This window comes from Oikopleura dioica, chromosome 1 (assembly GCF_907165135.1).
Source record: "Oikopleura dioica chromosome 1, OKI2018_I68_1.0, whole genome shotgun sequence".
NCBI lineage: Eukaryota > Metazoa > Chordata > Appendicularia > Copelata > Oikopleuridae > Oikopleura > Oikopleura dioica.
Genome location: NC_137291.1, coordinates 8,481,597 through 8,504,113, shown reverse-complemented (window position 1 = coordinate 8,504,113; position 22,517 = coordinate 8,481,597). Strand labels below are relative to the sequence as shown.

Below are 22,517 nucleotides of genomic sequence, written 5' to 3'. Positions count from 1 at the left end.
TATTTTTAGAGATGAAGCGGACTATTTCTTGAATACTTTTCTTTTCCTCGTCCTTTTTTTTTTGAAATTCCGAGCTTGATAAATAATGCGACAGAAGCGCGAAAAGAAGCCCACAGTCAAGGATGAGGCTGCCAAGTCAACCAGAAATCGGAGTCGCCCAAGCAAAATTCCCCGGAGGTATGAAAATTACCAGCCAATTAGCGTCACGCGCTTGTTGACCCCAAAAATTTGAACTATGAAATTTGAATGAAATTTCTGATTTTTTGAGCAGTCATTTTATTTCTTCGATGAGTAAGAGTAAAATCACATGACCTTCGAAGGGATTAGAATCTAGTAAGTGTCTCGTGATCTAAACTATCGTAAAAACATGCATACAACTTGGTTTCGTTAGACAGTTGTTAACATAAATTCAAACTATTTTTAGATCACCCCTTTCAAAAATGAAGGAGAGAGTGAGCAGCAGACTAGAATCATTCGGACTTTCTTCGCTGCGTCAAGGGAGCAGCTCATCGTCTGGAAATCTCGACCTATCGCCGAAAAATGAGGCCTCCACATCACCCAAACATCCCCACGACATCCCCAGCACTAGTAAAGCATCCCCGCCACCAGCAGAGCCAATGAATACCTCATCCTCGACAATGTCGACGCGGAAAAGAGCGTCGCTTTCTTCTTCTCCAAAAAATAACATCACCCCCAATGCAAAGAGCATTTCTTCCGGTGTATCAACAACCCCTGACAGTTTCCGAAAGAGGAAGCTTGCCTTTTCTCGCGACTCGCCACCCAAATTGCCTGATGCCAAGAAGCCTTTACTCGAGCAGACGAGTTCGCCGCAGGAAAATGAAAATGAGCGAAGCAAAAGCAACATTCAAGACCAAAGCTGTAAGTACCATGCTAATTCTTTGAGAAAAATAAGCCATTTCTTCGTAGAAAACCTAAATGCCCTCCCAAAAAGACTTTGGACTGGGCGGCAAAGAAGCCAGAAGCCAAGATGGATCGGATCGACAGTTGGCTTCAGGCTTACAGCACTTTTTCCGAAGAGGAACAACAAATCGCCCTTGAAAGGTTGATCGACGTTTCTTCTCCTAAGAATATTCGTTTTATGCGAGATGGTAAGTTCAAGCTCCGATGAACCAAAAATTTAAGTTCTCTTTATAACTTAATCAGTATAATTATATGAGTACTTATATATTATATGAACTTTTGGTAATTGGCTTATAATCATATATATAAGAGAGACCGGCTATTTTAGATGTCAAGAAATAGAGAATGTTTCCTCGATCATGTTTTCAGTAATCGAACCGCGCTTCCAACGAGATTTCATCTCCCTCCTTCCGCCCGAGCTTGCCCTTCATGTGCTCTCGAATCTAGAGCCAAAAGACCTTGTTTCTGCGGCGCAAACATGCCGTACTTGGCGGCAACTCGCTGACGACAACACAATTTGGCGTCAAAAATGCCAAGACGAAAAAGTAAAAGGTAAGCGATGGTCGACTTTGAGAATATTTATTTTGCGCAAATGAGCGATAGGAAATGTATCAGAGAGGACCACCAAAGAGCATATAAAGAGATTAATTAGGAGTCAATTAGTATGTCGAAATCTCCAGAGTCCGCGTTCACCTATCACTTGCCTTTTAAAATTAAAAATATGACCTACCACGCCTAGAATGCTCTCCGCCTGTGCTGAAGCAATACAAGAGCTGGGCAAAAACGAGAGCTCCAGAAATCACTGGTCAGAACATTCATTCCCCGTGGAAGAAGACAATAATGAGAAAGAAACGAATAGACAGTGTTTTTATATTGCACAAAAAGGTGCTTATTGGGGACGCTAACTCCTCCGGCCACAGTAATGCTACTGTAAAGCTTTAGGGCGGAAAATGTAGCCAAGGGTCCAAATTGTGCAGTAAGGGGGTTAAAAATTTTAGAGATGGCATTATCATGCCGAAATCGGCTGCCAAAGTCGGACTTCTCTGAATTTCGGGTGGAGGACCCGGAGGACCTCCGTGAGAGTTTCTCATGGAAGAAGAAAAGAAGAAAGAATTCATGAGTCTAGAAAGAAGAAGGTTAGTTTATTTTTGTGGACATATTTCTGATGTCATAATCAAGAAAAAAATAAAAAAATTTTCAAAATAAAATTTTGGAAAATTAAATTTGGAACCATAAGTAAGCAAAAAACTTGAATAATTTATATTTTTATACCATATGGGTGAGGGTGGGGTTGGGGACATAACTGAGATTGATCACCTCAGAGTCCCACGCTTATGTCAAGCCCCTTAAATTTAAAAATCAAGGAACGGGGCTGAAACGGCCCGAAGGGCCGTCAAGCCCCTTAAATTTAAAAATCAAGGAACGGGGCTGAAACGGCCCGAAGGGCCGTCAAGCCCCTTAAATTTAAAAATCAAGGAACGGGGCTGAAACGGCCCGAAGGGCCGTCAAGCCCCTTAAATTTAAAAATCAAGGAACGGGGCTGAAACGGCCCGAAGGGCCGTCAAGCCCTTAAATTTAAAAATCAAGGAACGGGGCTGAAACGGCCCGAAGGGCCGTCAAGCCCTTAAATTTAAAAATCAAGGAACGGGGCTGAAACGGCCCGAAGGGCCGTCAAGCCCCTTAAATTTAAAAATCAAGGAACGGGGCTGAAACGGCCCGAAGGGCCGTCAAGCCCCTTAAATTTAAAAATCAAGGAACGGGGCTGAAACGGCCCGAAGGGCCGTCAAGCCCTTAAATTTAAAAATCAAGGAACGGGGCTGAAACGGCCCGAAGGGCCGTCAAGCCCCTTAAATTTAAAAATCAAGGAACGGGGCTGAAACGGCCCGAAGGGCCGTCAAGCCCCTTAAATTTAAAAATCAAGGAACGGGGCTGAAACGGCCCGAAGGGCCGTCAAGCCCCTTAAATTTAAAAATCAAGGAACGGGGCTGAAACGGCCCGAAGGGCCGTCAAGCCCCTTAAATTTAAAAATCAAGGAACGGGGCTGAAACGGCCCGAAGGGCCGTCAAGCCCTTAAATTTAAAATCAAGGAACGGGGCTGAAACGGCCCGAAGGGCCGTCAAGCCCCTTAAATTTAAAAATCAAGGAACGGGGCTGAAACGGCCCGAAGGGCCGTCAAGCCCCTTAAATTTAAAAATCAAGGAACGGGGCTGAAACGGCCCGAAGGGCCGTCAAGCCCTTAAATTTAAAAATCAAGGAACGGGGCTGAAACGGCCCGAAGGGCCGTCAAGCCCCTTAAATTTAAAAATCAAGGAACGGGGCTGAAACGGCCCGAAGGGCCGTCAAGCCCCTTAAATTTAAAATCAAGGAACGGGGCTGAAACGGCCCGAAGGGCCGTCAAGCCCCTTAAATTTAAAAATCAAGGAACGGGGCTGAAACGGCCCGAAGGGCCGTCAAGCCCCTTAAATTTAAAAATCAAGGAACGGGGCTGAAACGGCCCGAAGGGCCGTCAAGCCCCTTAAATTTAAAAATCAAGGAACGGGGCTGAAACGGCCCGAAGGGCCGTCAAGCCCCTTAAATTTAAAAATCAAGGAACGGGGCTGAAACGGCCCGAAGGGCCGTCAAGCCCTTAAATTTAAAAATCAAGGAACGGGGCTGAAACGGCCCGAAGGGCCGTCAAGCCCTTAAATTTAAAAATCAAGGAACGGGGCTGAAACGGCCCGAAGGGCCGTCAAGCCCTTAAATTTAAAAATCAAGGAACGGGGCTGAAACGGCCCGAAGGGCCGTCAAGCCCTTAAATTTAAAAATCAAGGAACGGGGCTGAAACGGCCCGAAGGGCCGTCAAGCCCCTTAAATTTAAAAATCAAGGAACGGGGCTGAAACGGCCCGAAGGGCCGTCAAGCCCCTTAAATTTAAAAATCAAGGAACGGGGCTGAAACGGCCCGAAGGGCCGTCAAGCCCCTTAAATTTAAAAATCAAGGAACGGGGCTGAAACGGCCCGAAGGGCCGTCAAGCCCCTTAAATTTAAAAATCAAGGAACGGGGCTGAAACGGCCCGAAGGGCCGTCAAGCCCCTAAATTTAAAAATCAAGGAACGGGGCTGAAACGGCCCGAAGGGCCGTCAAGCCCCTTAAATTTAAAAATCAAGGAACGGGGCTGAAACGGCCCGAAGGGCCGTCAAGCCCCTTAAATTTAAAAATCAAGGAACGGGGCTGAAACGGCCCGAAGGGCCGTCAAGCCCCTTAAATTTAAAAATCAAGGAACGGGGCTGAAACGGCCCGAAGGGCCGTCAAGCCCCTTAAATTTAAAATCAAGGAACGGGGCTGAAACGGCCCGAAGGGCCGTCAAGCCCCTTAAATTTAAAAATCAAGGAACGGGGCTGAAACGGCCCGAAGGGCCGTCAAGCCCCTTAAATTTAAAAATCAAGGAACGGGGCTGAAACGGCCCGAAGGGCCGTCAAGCCCCTTAAATTTAAAAATCAAGGAACGGGGCTGAAACGGCCCGAAGGGCCGTCAAGCCCCTTAAATTTAAAAATCAAGGAACGGGGCTGAAACGGCCCGAAGGGCCGTCAAGCCCCTTAAATTTAAAAATCAAGGAACGGGGCTGAAACGGCCCGAAGGGCCGTCAAGCCCTTAAATTTAAAAATCAAGGAACGGGGCTGAAACGGCCCGAGGTCACGTGACCCAAAATGACCTCAATCGATTCGAACATAAAAAGATCTTTGAAAAGTGATCAAATGATGTATGTGTCACTGTATATAGCTTTTATTTATTTTTGAGGTCAGTTGGGGTCACGTGACCTCGGATGACCTTTGAGAAAAAAAGAGGATGAAAAATGACGTCGAATGGTACTAATGACGATGTCCATTATAGTCTTAATTTGAAAAAATACATTATTTCCTACTATTACGTAATATTACGGAATATCACGTGGGCTCAAGAAAATTTCAACCCCCTCACTGCACGCAGTAGACCCTTAGCTACATTTTGAGCTATTCGGGGACTTTCTACGATGTCTCTGGCCGGAGGAGTTAGCGTCCCCAATTCTTGTGCAATATAAAAAAAACACTGTCATAGAGAAGGTCTGGATAGAAGGAGACGTGACGCCGCTAGAATTGGTTGGCCACGATGACCATGTTGTCACTTGTCTTCAATTTGATGGTCAGAGAATCGTTTCTGGAAGCGATGATAGTACACTCAAGGTAAGCAAGTAGGGTCGGAATTCGTTACTACAGTTTTAGGTCTGGAACGCAAAAACCGGACAATGCCAATCGACGCTTATTGGACACACGGGCGGAGTTTGGTGCCTAGAAATGAAGGTGAGTCTTTTATTATTTTTGATTGCAAAAATTAACTGACAAAAAGGATGACTGGATCGTTTCTGGCTCCACCGATCGGACTCTACGAGTTTGGTCCGCCGAGACCGGCAAATGCATAGAAACACTTTACGGCCACTGCTCAACAGTTCGATGCATGGCCTTGGCTGGAAACGAGGTCGTTTCCGGCTCTCGAGACAATACCTTGCGCCTCTGGGATCTAACCACTCTCAAATGCAAGGCTGTTCTTGTTGGTCATTTTGCTGCGGTAAGATGCGTATGCTTTGATGGCAAGAAAATTGTCTCGGGATCGTATGACAACACAGTAAAGGTAAATCAGATACAAGTTGTCTTGTTGCTAACTGAAAAATAGATTTGGGATCCGAAATCGAATTGTAAGCTTTTGCACACTCTTCAAGGCCACACACAGCGGGTTTATTCACTTCAATTCGATGGAAAACATGTTGTCAGCGGTTCGTTAGATACAAACATCATGGTGAGACGCAACCTCCTTGTAGAAGCAGAATCTAATGATTATTTCATAGGTGTGGGATGCTGATAATGGCACCTTACTACACACGCTTGTTGGACACCAAAGCTTGACTAGTGGCATGGAGCTACGGTAAGAGACGTAACTACATCTTGCCGTTTATATCTATTTTCAGAGGGAAAACTCTCGTCTCTGGAAATGCCGATTCATTTGTAAAAATTTGGGACATTGACACAGGTAACTCTCTAAGAAGCTCTTTTAGTTTCTTATGGGATCATTTAAGGCCTTCTTGTGAGAACATTGGACGACAAAAACAAGCACAACTCGGCCGTTACTTCCCTCCAATATTGTGGCAAGTTCATTATCACGTCGTCGGATGATGGAACGGTGAAATTGTGGAATGCGGAGACTGGCGAGTGGATTCGCGATTTGGTCTCGTTGGATACGAGAAATACCGGCGGCGTTGTTTGGAGAATCAAGGCCTCTGAGACGAAGCTTGTCTGCGCCGTTGGATCGCGAAATGGAACCGAGTTGACCAAATTACTCGTCCTCAATTTTGATGATTTAGCGCATTCAAAGCGATCTACGACGACCCAAAAGTGAACGGTCTATTTCAACTTACTTTTTATCATTTTTCTAGCGCTCTTCCCGGCACATCAGCCAACCTCGACCCCGCCACGATCAATTTCAACAGTCTCGGCCACGTCAATCCTACTTAGTTTTCGTTTTCCACTTTCTTGCTCCGCTCACTTCTTCAACTATGAGAATAACAACTGCAACAGATAAAAACTGATTTCAAACCTGTGCATCAGCCTTTTTATACTCACTTTCACAGCACTTTTCACGGTGAATATTTCACCTTTCTCCCTTCATCACAAAAAATTTTAAAAAATATGTTCAACTATTGACAAAAAACAAAATAAATTTTCGCTACAGGACAAAAAATGAAAGAATCGTGCCAAATTTTATAATTAGAGAGATGTTCTGTTAGATATTTTTTTCAATATGCGAAGTGCATGGTTAATTATGATCAAGAGCTTTCAGCTACTAATGCTTCGAAATTTACGATTATTGCAGCAACTGTGATGCAGCCTTATTATTTGATCGCGAGTTATTGAAAAATATTCTGTCGCATTTTCTTTTTATTTTATTCCTAGCTGTCGATTTCTTTCTTCACTCGTTTATATAATTATTTCTTACTCCACAACGAAGTTATTCAATAATCCTTCTTATCCACTGATGCATGTTAGAATGAGATTTGGACAAGTCGTTACTCCTCTCCGACAGCTTTCTCGGCCAGTCGCTCCTCGAGTGGTAAGACACAAATGCATAAATTTCAATTCTAAATTTTGATTTCAAAGCTTTCTCAAAACTCGCGTCTTGTAAGACCTGTTGTTTCCTCTATCCAGCCTGTCGTCGCCGTCCAGCAAAGAAACTTTGCCGAAGCCATCTACTGGATTGCTGCCATGATCTACATCCGAGCCATTCTCCCAAGATACAAATACATTCAAGGACAGTTGATTTATTTTTATTATATTTAATCAAAAGATATGGTTAGATAGGTTTTTCAACGAAAAAAAGCTCTTCAGTTTTGCTTTGGAATCATGAACTTGTTCATTCTTATTGCATTCTTGTAAACCAACTGTGCAGCAACCACGTTATTTATTTTCGAAATAAAGAAATTCCACCTTTAGAAAAAACGTGCAAAGCTTTTGTCAGATATTATATTTTTGAAGCAGGGTTTTTGTCAGAAGCAAGTTTATATAAGATCTATTATTTGCTGGAAGCCGCAATTGCATCTTGCAGGCTCTTTGATTATTCGTTCATCAGATGTTCCATCTGGACATTCGACTGTAATCATTCGGTCAAGAAGACCAACGGGTTCGCAGAAGTGTAGGCCGTCAGAGATAAAGAGCTTCCCATATTCGTGGTCGAATTCAACATCGTCCTGAATTATCAATCTAATTAATTTTTAAAGTTGTTTCATAACCTCAAGGCAAGCTCCCGTGCAAACTTTCAAATATACATTTTCTGCAACGCAACCATCTTGCATTAACACATTTTGTCTCCGCTCGACGAGTTCACATGAGCCTGATTCTCTTCGCTCTCGAGAAACGCAATGGGAAGGGCAAGAGTTGTTTTTGAAAAAGCTGAATACTTCAGGACATGATGCTATGCACGTATCTGAAGGCCCTTCTCGTTGAGTTTTTGTTGTCTCAGTGTCAGAAGATCGGGTTGTTACTTCTGCTGTTGATGTTGAAGTAGACTTTGTAGTTGTTGTTGTAATCGTCGTCGTGGTTGTCGTAGTAGTTGTCATGGTGACGGGTTTTGTTGAAGTCTGTATAAATGCCGCTTCCAAAAATTGCACATTTCTATTGTAATAGCAAAAGCTCAATCTTTCTAGTTCGTCAATCAATTCTTTATCTTTCGTTTCGCCAATGATATTGATGATAATTGAGTTTGGAAGATCATTTTTAAGTTTATCGAGAGCCTCAAGATTGTCTCTATGCTGGAAGAACTGCTCTCGTTTTAACACAAGCTAAAATTATCGTTTAAATATCATAAGTAGTACAGAACTGTACTTGAAGGGCGTGCTTCGTTTCAGCGATGAAATTCGGCCCATTTTTTATTCGGTAAATTTCACCAAGATGAGCCAAAATGACTTTTTGCTCTGGATGAAGATCATTAATCTCGGCTAGCAGATCAAGAATTGCAGCCATTTGAAGGTCCCTTGGAAGAAGAAGAATTATTTTTTCTTTCAGGCTGTCCATTCGTCCTGGTTCGAGAACTGCGGAGCATTGGACCGCTCTTTTAATTTCGTCAGGTTTAAGAGACTCTATGTCTTTTGAGATTACTGGCTCCACGATGGGTTCAATGAAATCGTCGGTAAATATGGGAACGACAGGTTTTTGAGTTTTTATGGAAACATCCTTTGCGTCTGTCACAATCGTTGGTGATTGTTCCGACGAAATTGGCAGGATAAGGCTCGTTCCAGTCACATCTTTCGTTGGTAGTTCATCTGACGACAGTATTTCAAGAATATCGGCTTGTAGAACAGTTAGAAAAGATAAGCTAGTTATCATACCTTTTTCTTCCAGAAACGGAATGATTTCATCAATCCGGTCGTCCGGCTCCTCTTTATCTTTTAGAACAACGACTTTATTGAGCGGTGTATTTTTGATTTGAGTATTAATATCATCCATGATTTCAGGAACTGTTCCGTTTTCGATGTCAACTTGTAGAACATTTGGAGCATCTTTGAGAATAGAATCGATGCTCTCGAACTCAGCCGTATTCGAAGAATTTATAATTGGGAGGATGACCGTTGACTTGTCAGCAAGAGTCAAAATGGGGTCCAAAATCTCGGATTTTAGTGGAGCTGGTTTAGCGATTGTTAAATCCTTTTCTAAACACAGAATGAGTTCTACTTATTTTCGATATAAAATGACCTTTAGCTTTTTCAAGAGGCATTTTCTGAATAATATGATCATCTCCGACTATGACATCAACATCCCCTTTTGTATCTAGCTCATCTAAAATATCTTCAACTTTTTCTGGCTCAATATCAGAAGGAGCAACGATGATAACTGGTCGTATCTTTGTCAAATTATTGAACAGCTCTTCATTGGGCTCGTCTTCAAGGCGGATCTTCTCTGGAATAATTGGCTGTCTGATCTTCTCGCCAATCAAAATAGGATTCGTTCGCTTCCCAGTTTTTTCTTGGAGATATTCTGGCAGAAGTTGCGTCTTTTCTGATAGAACGGGAATCAAATTCGAGTCAGTTAAATTTTCTGATTGAAGGAATTTGTTTATCTCGTCTGCGACTTCTTTTTGGGGTTTGGTTTCATCGATAATTACTGTAGTTATTGGCTCAACTGATGCTTCTTTTAATATTTCGATAACTTCAGCTTCCGGAATAGACGAAGCAATCAATGCAACAACTTGCTTAGGTTCCGCTGGCTTCGATGAAATAATAGATGAAGTTGTTGTCGAAAGAGTCGTTGTTGTTGTCTTGATGAGTTTAGAAATACTCTTTGATATCTATTTTTTATGATTTAAACTCTTCCCTGTATAATTGTGAAGCTCTCAACAGCAATCTTTTCTTTGAAATCTTCATCTTCAACAAGTTTGTCGACGTCTTTAGCCTTGATCAGTTTGCTTTCTTCGACGAGATCGATCGGTATATTTTCTCCTTCGGGGTAGTTCAGCGCTACAGGGATGGTTTGTTCATTGTCTGGTTTCAAAATATCCATCTCAACTAGCTCGATGAACTCTTGTTCGCTTTCGGGAGTGATGATAGGGATAGTAATTATGTCAGGCTTTTGAACATGCTCGATGACCGCTTCCACGTCATTGACTGGCGCTAAATTAACCTTTTCGAATACTTTTGGCAATCCATGTTTTATTTTTTGAGCATCGTTCATCGACACCTCAGGAGGAAGAATAACCAGTGCTTCTGGCAGACTCTCTTTTGGAACAGTGGTCAAGTCAAATGGTGTTGTTGTCGTCGTTGATGTCGTCGTCGTTGTTGTCGTCGTCGTTGGAGTAAAAAACGAAATTTCAATCGTGCGGAAGCAAATATAAGTCTTTTCCACCAGCTGTGCCAGGGATGATGTGTCTTCAGAGGTAACCAAGATAATACTTGAGTGGTCCATTAGAGCATTTATCTTGAATAAACCTCGTTCATCGGTTTGTAGCCGATTCAAGGAATCAACGGCTGCATATTGTCGTATTTTTGTAATGGTGTCGATTTCAAACATCGGCTGAACATGGAAGATTTTGTTTCTAAAGAGCACCTTTGAATCTGTATTTCTTGATGCTTCTTGTAAAATTTTGAGAGGCTCTTTATAATCTTCAATGTTGTCAGGGAAAATGATAAATGAAGAGGGCGCAAGGTTAGACAGGGGATCGGTTGACACATCAGATGCTTTTGTGCAAGAAGGCATCGACGCAACGGGCTGAGGGACAAGATCGATTGATAATTCATCCGGATTGGTAATTGATTCCGGTTTTATGACTTTGATTTCATCAACGATAACTGGAAGCACAGGAATCTTCGCTTCATCGAGACTCAAAAGAACATCCTGATTCTGCTCAGTGACAACTTGAACGACATCTACTGGTTTCAATTCAATGATTGCTTTAGCTAGATCTTCTACTTTAGGCTGATCTTCAAGATTCGGATCTTCCGTTTTCGTCACAATCGAAATATCCTCTTTGGGAACAACAGATCTTCCCACAAAAGTGGTAATTTCATCCTCAGGATTAAAAACATCCAGTCCGTCAAGAATATCTTTCGATTTTGAACCAGCTGGCAGAACTGAGACCACATTAACTTTCGGAACCTGGACATCTTCTATTGGTGACACTTTTAGAGCAGGAAATTTTTCTTCTAGCTTTTTGAGTTCATTTGCTCTTTCTGCGTCGTCAGGCTCAATGATCACAGTCAAAGCATCCTCGTCAATCATCTTTTCCAGAGTTTCGATGTCAATAGGATTTAGATTGATCAAAAGTGGTTCGATCACATCGACAGTGACTTCTACTGGTGATGATGGTTCTAGTGATAGAATTTCTTTGTCTCCAACAAAGAGGTTCAATGATTTTTCTTCATGCTTATCTTTCACTTCGGAAACAACTGGGACAATCGTTGCTGCAGGGGTTTCCCATGGAAAGTACATATCAAGTGATCTTCGTTTTCTGCTCAGAGTTTCATCTTCTTGAATATCTTCAAGCGACTTTTTAAATTTTTCGGGCTCTTTAATAAACTCAGGCTCATCTACAGGTTCTACTTGAACTGGGTTAGTTGGGACACCAACGAGCTTAAGCTTTGTTGGAAGATGTTTTGATTTTTCTGAAATGATTGGAACAACAGGACTTTTTACGACATCTACATTTTCTAAAACATAATCCACGATATCGTCACTTGTCTTCGACTCGATGAAGTCGTCAACAGTATCAATAAGATCTTGAGTGACTGGAAGAATCTCTTCTGGTGCTTGATTCTCAGCGAGAATAGAGGGACCAAGGAAAACAGTAGCGGGTTGTTCTTTCGGCAAGTTTGTAAGAATCTCATTTACTTTAGTCTCGTTGAGATCAGTTGGAATCAGATACACAGTGGGAGCTTCTTGAATAGCATCCGTTGCGGGCATTGATGTTGAGGGTAAAGTTGTTGTTTCTTCGCCAAAAACAGTTTCTGCTACTTTATTGATTATTTTCTCGGTAATTTCTGGTTCGATTCTGTCTGCAATAGATTGGGATGGCGCTTTCTCAGCGATGATAGACTTTACATTTTCCTTTTCTTGCATAATATTCTGAAGCTCTTCCTCATTAACAACATCGGCATTCTTCAGTTTTTCAGCGATTGTTGCATTGAGTGTTTCCTCTCTTCGTTCTTCTTGGTTAGCTTGCTCAAGAATTTTAGTAGATCCGACAACGACTGTAATATTTTGCACATCTTGATGGTCATCAATAAATTTCTCCACCTCTTGCTGAGTTACTTCTTTGGGCAAAATGAAAACGAGCTCTTCAGTTTCATCAAAAGGTTCTGTTACTGGTAGCACGATTGTTTCAAGCTCAGCAATACTTGAAATGTTGGCCACTATGTTATTGAAATTTTCCTTCTGAACATCTTCATCGACAATCACAACGAGTGGTTCGATTGGCAATTCTTTGACCATCTCAGAATTGTCTGCGTCTACAAATGCAATGACATCTCCGATCAGGTCCCCAGTTTCTATTTCTCGCTTTGGTTCTTCGTCGAGCATTGCTTCCGATATTTTATCAACAGGAGTGTCCGAAGCAATAATTTTATCATTTTGAACGATCTTTACAGTTTCATTCTCAGCAATAGGCACAGCTTTCAGCAAGTCTACGATTTCCGACGAGTTCGCATTGCTTGGAACAATAACGGTCTTTGATTCCTTCAAGACCGGAGCCTCTTGAATTTCTGGCTCGATTTCGATTGCTAACTCGCCAAGAGAAGGATTCTTATCAATGATAGCTTCCAGCGCTTCTTTGTTCGTCTCAGTAAGAATAGGAATCACAATTTGGTCATTATTTGTGTTTTCCGCGAATTCCTCAAGATTGACTGTTTCCGACGTGTTTTCTAGTAGGTCTTCAATTCTCGCTGTATCATTTTTCGATCCATTCTGTAAGATAACTTTCTCGCCAACAAGAATTGTCAGGGGAGCATCGTCAGGTGATGGAAGATCATTTACCAAGTCAACAATGTCTTTGGCGGAAATATCTTCAGGCAAAAGAATAACTGACTCAGGAGCTTGTTTGATCGTTATTGGCTGTGTGGTTGTTGTAGTCGTTCTTGTGGTTGTTGTTGCTGTTTTAGTTGTAGTCGGTGTTGTAGTTTTAGGTCGCTCCGTTACGTCCGTTACATTTACGAGAGACGAGATAAATGTCAATTTTGTCGTAGAAGCCATTGTAGTTGTAGTTGTTGTCGTAGTTGTTGTCGCCACTTTCTGCTTGTTTTCCTTAGTCACACAAATCTTGTCGACGAGCTGCGCAAAAAGGTTGAAAATGTCTGCGAACTCGTGCGTATAAAATGCTAGATCCTTTGAAGTAGCCAAGGCAATAAGCTCTTCAATTGGAGCAGTGTGCAAACCAACAGCCAGAACAGTTGTATCACCAGAGTTTCTTATCGTGCTTGAGATTTTTTGAATATCATCTTTCGTCTTACCATCTGTGACAATGACCATTATCTTAGTGACTGAGTTTCTTGCACCGTAGCGTTGATCAAAAAGCATACTCCATGCTTTCTCCATTGCTAATCCGGTGTAAGTAGACCAGCCAGAGTCGTACTTCATTTGAGTAATTTCTTGCATAAGATCTTTTTCAAGTCTGTACTTGAAATTAAACTCTTCTGTGATAACATCTGAATACTGAATAGCTGCATATTGAATGTTTCCTTTGAGAGCTTCAACTGTAGCACTAACAAATGAAAGAATCTGATCAAATCCATCCTGCCGTGTTGAAAAGCTTCCGTCAAGGACAAACATGATGTCGGCTTCCATTTTAAGATCACATGATCTCTGTTCGACCAGTTTCTGTTTCGGAGGGGCTGTGAGAAGTGGCGCTGAGCAGACCGCAGTAAGAACTTCGTCGATGACGTACGGTTGAGTTGCCGCTCGGACAGAACGCGACATGAAAAAATGAAGGCCTTTGTAATCGTATTCAGTTAAACTTGAGAAATCCTTGCCGTTTGGTGCAACGATGAGAGAGCTAAAAGCGATCTGATGCTGCTTCAAAAGTTTCACGACATATTTCGTATGAACGCGATCAGAATTGTCCTGGGAACCGGAAAAGAGAACAATGGAAGTCCGACGATCCTTACTTATCTTGAGGTATGTCAAAACTTTTCTAAGGAAGATCATCGGCTGTCGGCGCTTGTAATTTCTCATTACAGAAAAATCAACGGAAGCAAGTTTCTCATCAAAAACTTCCTTTGAATCGGATATGAAGGAATTCTTGTCAAGTCTCAATCTATTGTCGCCGTAAAACTTGACGTCAACACTTGTTTTATTGAAATCAGTTCGCTCGCTTAGCTTTCTCAAAAATTCGAGTACATATTTTCCTCGATTTGATCGCTTTTGCATTTGTAAAGTTCCATCGACAAGGATGATGAGATTCATCTCCTCCGAGCAAGCACAGGAGTTTGTGTCCGTGCAAATCTTTGGAGAAAGATCCGCAGGTTTCGGCCGAAAAGGCTCTTTCAAATCTGGAAGTGGCAGTGGGGAAGGATCGAATTTTTCCGGAGCGTTTGGAATCTGACGGGATTGGCAGAGTTCGGCGATGATTTCACCTAGAATCATTTTACATCTGTAACTAATCCATTTGATTTATGTTGTTTAAAGAAGGGTTGTCCTTCGCTTAGCGTCATACCGCGTAGAATGAACCAGTTCTCGTCCGATCACTGAAGTTAAACTACGACGGGCGGGGTTAGTACTTACATGGGTGACCGGTTGGGAATACCTCGTGCGCTAAGCATTTTGATTTTTGTAAAGAATCCTATTTACTCTTGAAAGCATACAGATTCCATCGAAAAGAGTTATTAAGGGATCCCCCGATTTCGCCAACTTTGACCTCTATCTACTTTTTTTTGAGCTTACGTAGGAAGCTGGTTTTGGGCGCATTTGAAAGCCCGCTTCGAAAGAAGCAAATTCTGGTAGAATCAGCTTGCCAGCAAAACATTCGCTTATGCATTACAGGCCGTCAAAGTGATTAACATTTTGAAAAATGGCCATTTAAGGTCATTTTCAAATCGTATCTACTTTTTGGGCTTTAGGATTCAAAATCTTTTGGTTTATCTAAAAGTATAGACGCTGATCTTTATTTTTGGTAGAATGAGCATGATCGGATAAGTGAATAAAAAATTCTAGTTGTAAAACTTTTGAAACCATTTTTGGCGTTATTTGGGTGTTAAAATGCTCTCTAGCGCCAACAATTGGCCGAAAATTCTGGTGCGGTTATTATATTCGTAATCTTCACATTCTAAGCTTTCGAAAGAGCCCTTGTTTGTGTTATTTCGATGACAATGAAAAATCGAAAAAATTGCGATTTTCACGCTAAGTACAATTTACATGCATTTTCCCGAACTTTGGGAGCCAAAATTTCGGGGATGCATTTATGTAAAGGGTACTATCATATATCAAAATGATCCTCAGAACACAAGGAATCTAATTATAGGCGATAATAACCGGTGCCAATGTTTTGAAAAATCGGGGGTGATCCCTTAAAAGAACTTCTTTTATCGCTTAGCGATGCTTCGGTGGAATGACGCTTCGTGTAGGGCGTTGTCTCGCTAGAGAAAAGCGCCCTCCACCGTGCGCGTTTTTAAAGAGGTCGAAAATAGGAGCGTGCAGCGACAAAACGACCTCGAAATCAAGCACCCCTTCTCTTTACTCATCCCATTTTTGAGTCCGATTTCGATTGTCTAACAGGTAAGAATCGTCTCCATGCCTTCTCTCTCCCATCCCTCTCGCCTCTTACGATTTTAAAACCCTACCAAGTGTCTTTTCGTCACAGAAATTTTGTTTTCCATGCCAGACTCGGAAAAAGCAAACTCCAGATGTAATTTTTTCGCTGTAAATTGTCTACAGTGTAGTATTTTACTTTAAATAAAATTCAACTAACTATTATACTTATTTAATATCTTAAACATACCCCATACAAATGTTAATATACGAGGAAAGTAAGTTAAAACTGCATCTTTCATGGAGGGAACTTCCGTGACAGAAAACATTCAAGAAGAGAGGGTATGCAGGATATCCTGTCAAGACCGATAAATTGATACTGAAGTAGTTGGAAGTGAGTGATATATCACCTTTACTTATACTTAAACTTGTGAGAGGCGAGAGGGATAGGAGAGAGAAGGCATGGAAACGATTCTTACCTGTTAGACAATCGAAATCGGACTCAAAAATGGGATGAGTAAAGAGAAGGGGTGCTTGATTTCGAGGTCGTTTTGTCGCTGCACGCTCCTATTTTCGGCCTCTTTTCAGAAAATCGCACGCTAGAGGGCGCTTTTTCACATAGACACGCCGCCCCGTCAGTAGCGCATTTAGCAAAATCATGATTTTTAAACACCGAATAGCACATTATCTGAAACTTTCATTTGAACTTTAACAGATTTGACAAAAGATTGATTCAATAGAACCTCGTCAAAAGACAAAATGCTTAGCGCACGAGGTATTCCCAACCGGTCACCCATGTAAGTACTAACCCCGCCCGTCGTAGTTTGACTTCAGTGATCGGACGAGAACTGGTTTATTCTACGCGGTATGACGCTAAGCGATGATTGCCAGGAAAGATACATTATAAATTAATAGGTACTGAATAACAAGTTTTTAATAATAACTATTTAATATTAACTTTATCATAAACTTATTAATTACCAGTGAAATTTTCCTCTTAACAAAAGCGTTATCCCAGTTGACGCCACTGTTAAGTTTGGTAAACTTTCAAAATCTGTGGTCGATTTGGTCGGCCGGGTCGGTTTTTTCTTCGTCGGTCCTTTTGATCGGCTTTTGGTCGGATTGATAATTTAACAATAATTTCATAATATTTTTTAATTAAATGTTCTTTCAGTTCAAAATTCAATGTTGCTTTTGTAAGCGTATGTTTCTAAACATCATCATGCATGTCATCATGAAGTTGCATTTTTTGAAATTTGTTTGGGGTCACTGATAAATTGTACGCCAATATTTCTTCGTCAGATTTAATGAAAGTTTGGCTGTGATCTTAAAAAAAATAAGATTTGAACGTTAGACAAGTCTTGCCAATTACGGTGCCAACATTCATCCGCATACACATGACGTTTGTCCGTACCGTTTTGCGAACTTTCTGGAGAAAAAAAAGACTGATAATATCTGATAAACAATATCTTATAAATAATTATAGAAAGTTTTTATGTATTGCTTATGGAATAAATTTTTATTTTAAAAATTATAATAAAACTTATATGATGTAATATGAAGGAGGTCAAGTGGAAGGAGTCTGATCAGCGATTTTCAGAAAATATATTACGTATATAATATTAGTCATTTTTTACTGTCCTTCATATACTTTTTTCAAGCCCAGCGAGCCAACTCGTACAGAAATTGAATCAGTCAAGTCTTTTGATAAATTCGAAAATTCAAAATTTATAGAAGACCCTGTAAATAAAATATTTAAGATATTAAATTCGAACTTTCCTATCGTATATAAGGAGCTTCTCTCTTTATTCATGTTCGATGATTGCTATACGGCGGTGAAAAAGCAGAGGCTATAAGTAGGGAAACTCGATGAAAAATGGGCTTTTTTCTGGGCTTTGTAGAGAGGGAGTATAATACAGATTTAGAAAGCCCAGAAGCTGAGGATCATTTTGACTATTTACAGTATGGGGTTTGGATCATGTCCTGGGGCGTTTTTGGGCGTCTAAAGTCCGGAAAATGGGGGTAGTTCCAGAAAAGGGATTAAAAAAGTATCGGTAGTCCATCCTAAGAAAGAGCGGCTAAGTGTACGTTGTAGAGGAGGCTCTGGCGGTTCAGAATCTGTATAGAAACCTATTGGGACCCCCACATTCTAGAGGCGCTAGAGGCTCTAGAAGTTGAAGAAGTTACCTCAAAATCGGTACTTTTTTACGAAAAGTTGCAGTAAGGGTTATATTTTTATCCGAAATCGTCTTAAAAACGTTCCTATCAATTTTTGGATGTCAAAAATATCGTTTGGGGTCATTTGAGGTTATTCGAGTAGAGTTTCGGCCAAATTCTATTTTTTCTCAAAAAATGACCCCAAGTGACCTCAAACGACCCCAAACAATATTTTTGACATCGAAAAATTGATTGGAACGTTTTGAAGACTATTTCGGATAAATATAAATCCCTTAGCGCAATTTTTCGTAAAAAAGTACCGATTTTGAGGTAACTTCTTCAACTTCTAGAGCCTCTAGCGCCTCTAGAATGTGGGGGTCCCAATAGGTTTCTATACAGATTCTGAACCGCCAGAGCCTCCTCTACAACGTACACTTAGCCGCTCTTTCTTAGGATGGACTACCGATACTTTTTTAATCCCTTTTCTGGAACTACCCCCATTTTCCGGACTTTAGACGCCCAAAAACGCCCCAGGACATGATCCAAACCCCATACTGTAAATAGTCAAAATGATCCTCAGCTTCTGGGCTTTCTAAATCTGTATTATACTCCCTCTCTACAAAGCCCAGAAAAAAGCTCATTTTTCATCGAGTTTCCCTAGCTATAAGGAGCCGCCACCAAGCGACAATCCTTGTAGCATGATGAAAAAGTTGCGCTGGAAACAACGTGCTTCCATCATACGTTGATCGATATTTTAAGCTTGTTTGTTCAAGCGCTTGTCTTTTGAAAAAAATCTTGACGTTGAACGCAACATTGAATTTTGAACTGAAAGAACATTTAATTAAAAAATATTATGAAATTATTGTTAAATTATCAATCCGACCAAAAGCCGATCAAAAGGACCGACGAAGAAAAAACCGACCCGGCCGACCAAATCGACCACAGATTTTGAAAGTTTACCAAACTTAACAGTGGCGTCAACTGGGATAACGCTTTTGTTAAGAGGAAAATTTCACTGGTAATTAATAAGTTTATGATAAAGTTAATATTAAATAGTTATTATTAAAAACTTGTTATTCAGTACCTATTAATTTATAATGTATCTTTCCTGGCAATCATCGCTTAGCGTCATACCGCGTAGAATAAACCAGTTCTCGTCCGATCACTGAAGTCAAACTACGACGGGCGGGGTTAGTACTTACATGGGTGACCGGTTGGGAATACCTCGTGCGCTAAGCATTTTGTCTTTTTGACGAGGTTCTATTGAATCAATCTTTTGTCAAATCTGTTAAAGTTCAAATGAAAGTTTCAGATAATGTGCTATTCGGTGTTTAAAAATCATGATTTTGCTAAATGCGCTACTGACGGGGCGGCGTGTCTATGTGAAAAAGCGCCCTCTAGCGTGCGATTTTCTGAAAAGAGGCCGAAAATAGGAGCGTGCAGCGACAAAACGACCTCGAAATCAAGCACCCCTTCTCTTTACTCATCCCATTTTTGAGTCCGATTTCGATTGTCTAACAGGTAAGAATCGTTTCCATGCCTTCTCTCTCCTATCCCTCTCGCCTCTCACAAGTTTAAGTATAAGTAAAGGTGATATATCACTCACTTCCAACTACTTCAGTATCAATTTATCGGTCTTGACAGGATATCCTGCATACCCTCTCTTCTTGAATGTTTTCTGTCACGGAAGTTCCCTCCATGAAAGATGCAGTTTTAACTTACTTTCCTCGTATATTAACATTTGTATGGGGTATGTTTAAGATATTAAATAAGTATAATAGTTAGTTGAATTTTATTTAAAGTAAAATACTACACTGTAGACAATTTACAGCGAAAAATTACATCTGGAGTTTGCTTTTTCCGAGTCTGGCATGGAAAACAAAATTTCTGTGACGAAAAGACACTTGGTAGGGTTTTAAAATCGTAAGAGGCGAGAGGGATGGGAGAGAAGGCATGGAGACGATTCTTACCTGTTAGACAATCGAAATCGGACTCAAAAATGGGATGAGTAAAGAGAAGGGGTGCTTGATTTCGAGGTCGTTTTGTCGCTGCACGCTCCTATTTTCGACCTCTTTAAAAAAACGCGCACGGTGGAGGGCGCTTTTTCTCTAGCGAGACAACGCCCTACACGAAGCGTCATTCCACCGAAGCATCGCTAAGCGATAAAAAGAAGTTCTTTTAAGGGATCACCCCCCGATTTTTCAAAACATTGGCACCGGTTATTATCGCCTATAATTAGATTCCTTGTGTTCTGAGGATCATTTTGATATATGATAGTACCCCTTTACATAAATGCATCCCCGAAATTTTGGCTCCCAAAGTTCGGGAAAATGCATGTAAATTGTACTTAGCGTGAAAATCGCAATTTTTTTCGATTTTTCATTGTCATCGAAATAACACAAACAAGGGCTCTTTCGAAAGCTTAGAATGTGAAGATTACGAATATAATAACCGCACCAGAATTTTCGGCCAATTGTTGGCGCTAGAGAGCATTTTAACACCCAAATAACGCCAAAAATGGTTTCAAAAAGTTTTACAAATAGAATTTTTTTATTCACTTATCCGATCATGCTCATTCTACCAAAAAATAAAGATCAGCGTCTATACTTTTAGATAAACCAAAAAGATTTTGAATCCTAAAGCCCAAAAAAAAGTAGATACGATTTGAAAATGACCTTAAATGGCCATTTTTCAAAATGTTAATCACTTTGACGGCCTGTAATGCATAAGCGAATGTTTTGCTGGCAAGCTGATTCTACCAGAATTTGCTTCTTTCGAAGCGGGCTTTCAAATGCGCCCAAAACCAGCTTCCTACGTAAGCTCAAAAAAAAGTAGATAGAGGTCAAAGTTGGCGAAATCGGGGGATCCCTTAATAACTCTTTTCGATGGAATCTGTATGCTTTCAAGAGTAAATAGGATTCTTTACAAAAATCAAAATGCTTAGCGCACGAGGTATTCCCAACCGGTCACCCATGTAAGTACTAACCCCGCCCGTCGTAGTTTAACTTCAGTGATCGGACGAGAACTGGTTCATTCTACGCGGTATGACGCTAAGCGAAGGACAACCCTTCTTTAAACACTATAAATTGGAAATTTTTTACCTAAGATATTTTTATTTTTGATGAGATCCCTGAAGCAAGAAACATAAAAGCTCCCTGTGTCACTATGATCAATCTGGTTTGGTGTTATAACGAGATCATCTTCTTCAAATTGCAGTTGCCCTTCATCTTCATCAAAAATCAAAAAGAGTCTTCTTCCCTGATTTTTCTCGGATACGCGACTATCAGTCAACCCGAATGGACCATTCACTTCTCCTGTCAGATAGTGCTGTATCTTTTGCACAAAATCGGAAAGTTCTTCTTGTGAAATTTTGTCAAAGAAGATTGAAATCGAGTTCTCAGCAGTGCACTTTTCGATTTTGACGGGCTCAGGAGTCTTGTCCATGACTTCAGCTGGAACGATCTCCTGAACATCGATTTTCGTTGGAACTTTTGGAGCGTCACAAAGCTCTTGAAGAAGTTGGTGAGTTCCATCAGCAATTTGATCAGGCGAAGAGATCGAGACTAGGCGGTTTTCAAGACTGAGCACGTCTGCTTTTGAGAGAGAGAAGATCTCTACTTTCTCTTCAAGAAAGATATAATGCCAGTAAGTTGTGTTAAGCTCCGAGGTCATTGCAATTAGCTGCTTTGAGAAGCCTGTGCCTTGACTGAAGAACGATTTCAAATCATCAACGATAGTCAATGAAGAGCGTTCAGTCCAAGCAAGAGTTTTTTCAACGTTATCAGTTTTGAATCGCGTAGCTTGCGAGACTGTCACTGCTTTGACAACAGTCCACTTCACATTTTTAGTGCTTAATGCACCGGCTTCGCCGAAAATCAGATACTTTAGGGAAGTAGCTGCATCAACATATCTTTGAAGGAGTTCGTCGTCATCAGCGCTCTCCATAAAAACAACGATTTCGCGATCAGCAAGTTTACAGGATTTGGCAATGTTCTTGACGATCTCATTTGCCAATTCTTTGATTGGTTCAGCAATCGGTTCTTTTCTTGAATTCAGAACTCGCTCAGTTCTTTTTCGCTTCTCACAGAAATCAAAAATTTTTAGAAATTTCCGTGCTGAAATTTTCACTGGTTTTGGCTTTTGTGGGACGCTTATTTTTATTAATTGTGGACGATTATATGCAACAGCAAGTCTCAAAACAATTATCCATTGGCCTTCTGTTTTGCAAGTAAAAATCACCTCTGCGGCAATCAAGGTTCTCTGACGACAGGCCGCTTGAGATGGCCGTCTTGTTTTTATTTTATAGTTGCTGTTGAAAAGATTTTTAAGCCGTTTACAAGAATAGCACTTTTCGTCACTTCTACGAGATCGTCTCATTCGCATGCGTCCTTTACGTCGTTTTCTAGCTTTTACGGGTTTGAATTCAAGTTCCTAAAAAAACAGGTTCCTCAGAACGCGGTTCATCTGGCTCCTGCTCCTCGGCTTGTTGGGCTCGTCTTTCCTCGCAAACATGGCGAAGAATGCAGTCATTGTCGATGTCACTGAATAGATACCCTTCTGGACATGTTGGAAAGCAACCATCAATGCATTGAAGGTTTTTGCTGAGACTACAATATGAGCGCTCGCATCTTTCTTCGCAGTACGGGCGGCAAGTATCGTAGTGCCAGACACAGCCTTTTGAAGGATTTTACTCGTTAAATTGATTATTAACTGAA

General features: G+C 41.0%; 4 protein-coding genes, 1 long non-coding RNA gene, 2 other non-coding genes and 2 pseudogenes across 11 annotated transcripts in view; 5 read left to right on the top strand and 4 right to left on the bottom strand.

Moving 5' to 3' along the window:
- The window catches only part of LOC145712368 (eukaryotic peptide chain release factor subunit 1-like), a 53,411-nt gene extending 37,206 nt beyond the window's left edge, over positions 1-16,205 (bottom strand). The window contains exon 1 of one of the 2 annotated variants that reach the window (XM_081790058.1): positions 16,125-16,205. The gene's annotated coding sequence lies outside the window, so the exon portion shown is untranslated. The remainder of the gene's footprint in view (positions 1-16,124) is intronic. The other variant, XM_081790060.1, reaches the window with a different exon arrangement.
- LOC145712371 (uncharacterized) lies at positions 14-6,947 on the top strand. Of its 4 annotated transcripts, none has more exons than XM_081790064.1 (13): positions 14-177; positions 425-879; positions 928-1,109; positions 1,291-1,473; positions 1,661-1,781; positions 4,995-5,118; positions 5,158-5,235; positions 5,282-5,563; positions 5,606-5,728; positions 5,778-5,854; positions 5,898-5,959; positions 6,006-6,321; positions 6,363-6,947. In XM_081790064.1, exons 3-13 carry the CDS (start codon positions 989-991, stop codon positions 6,439-6,441), a joined length of 1,566 nt encoding a protein of 521 aa, XP_081646190.1. In that variant the 5' UTR covers positions 14-177; positions 425-879; positions 928-988; the 3' UTR covers positions 6,442-6,947. The 4 variants fall into 4 exon arrangements, with proteins under 4 accessions (XP_081646190.1, XP_081646189.1, XP_081646191.1 ...); XM_081790063.1 differs by having other exon boundaries at positions 1,661-1,785; positions 4,999-5,118; XM_081790065.1 differs by lacking the exon at positions 14-177 and adding an exon at positions 223-333 and having other exon boundaries at positions 1,661-1,785; positions 4,999-5,118.
- On the top strand, positions 6,939-7,422 carry LOC145712387 (uncharacterized). Its single transcript, XR_014135222.1, has 3 exons — positions 6,939-7,036; positions 7,084-7,234; positions 7,304-7,422. It is a non-coding gene; the product is annotated as an uncharacterized LOC145712387 (long non-coding RNA).
- LOC145711950 (uncharacterized) lies at positions 7,420-22,472 on the bottom strand. Its single transcript, XM_081789639.1, has 8 exons — positions 22,231-22,472; positions 20,904-21,839; positions 9,784-14,534; positions 9,172-9,733; positions 8,808-9,128; positions 8,305-8,768; positions 7,713-8,261; positions 7,420-7,670 (listed from the first exon to the last, which is right to left on the bottom strand). The coding sequence occupies exons 2-8, from the start codon at positions 21,745-21,747 to the stop codon at positions 7,482-7,484; spliced, it is 7,680 nt and encodes a 2,559-aa protein (XP_081645765.1). The 5' UTR covers positions 21,748-21,839; positions 22,231-22,472; the 3' UTR covers positions 7,420-7,481.
- LOC145695981 (5S ribosomal RNA) lies at positions 14,601-14,719 on the top strand. The gene has a single exon (XR_014133790.1). It is a non-coding gene; the product is annotated as a 5S ribosomal RNA (ribosomal RNA).
- LOC145695973 (5S ribosomal RNA) lies at positions 16,406-16,524 on the bottom strand (annotated as a pseudogene).
- On the top strand, positions 18,923-19,041 carry LOC145695984 (5S ribosomal RNA; annotated as a pseudogene).
- Positions 19,234-22,517, top strand: part of LOC145712369 (cytochrome P450 3A9-like) — a 64,691-nt gene continuing 61,407 nt past the window's right edge. Inside the window, exon 1 of the mRNA XM_081790061.1 lies at positions 19,234-19,323. The gene's annotated coding sequence lies outside the window, so the exon portion shown is untranslated. The remainder of the gene's footprint in view (positions 19,324-22,517) is intronic.
- LOC145695972 (5S ribosomal RNA) lies at positions 20,740-20,858 on the bottom strand. Its single transcript, XR_014133787.1, has one exon. It is a non-coding gene; the product is annotated as a 5S ribosomal RNA (ribosomal RNA).

Bases quoted from the DNA above. Each gene is read 5' to 3' on its own strand.
- LOC145711950 (XM_081789639.1), bottom strand. From the start codon at position 21,747: ATGGAGAGCGCTGATGACGACGAACTCCTTCAAAGATATGTTGATGCA. The intron at 14,535-20,903 runs GTAAAAAATTTC...AAATGATTCTAG, and splicing joins CAAAAATAAAAATATCTTAG to GTGAAATCATCGCCGAACTC. The intron at 8,769-8,807 runs GTATGATAACTA...CTGTTCTACAAG, and splicing joins TCCGTTTCTGGAAGAAAAAG to CCGATATTCTTGAAATACTG.
- LOC145712371 (XM_081790064.1), top strand. From the start codon at position 989: ATGGATCGGATCGACAGTTGGCTTCAGGCTTACAGCACTTTTTCCGAA. The intron at 5,236-5,281 runs GTGAGTCTTTTA...ACTGACAAAAAG, and splicing joins TTTGGTGCCTAGAAATGAAG to GATGACTGGATCGTTTCTGG. The intron at 5,855-5,897 runs GTAAGAGACGTA...ATCTATTTTCAG, and splicing joins ACTAGTGGCATGGAGCTACG to AGGGAAAACTCTCGTCTCTG.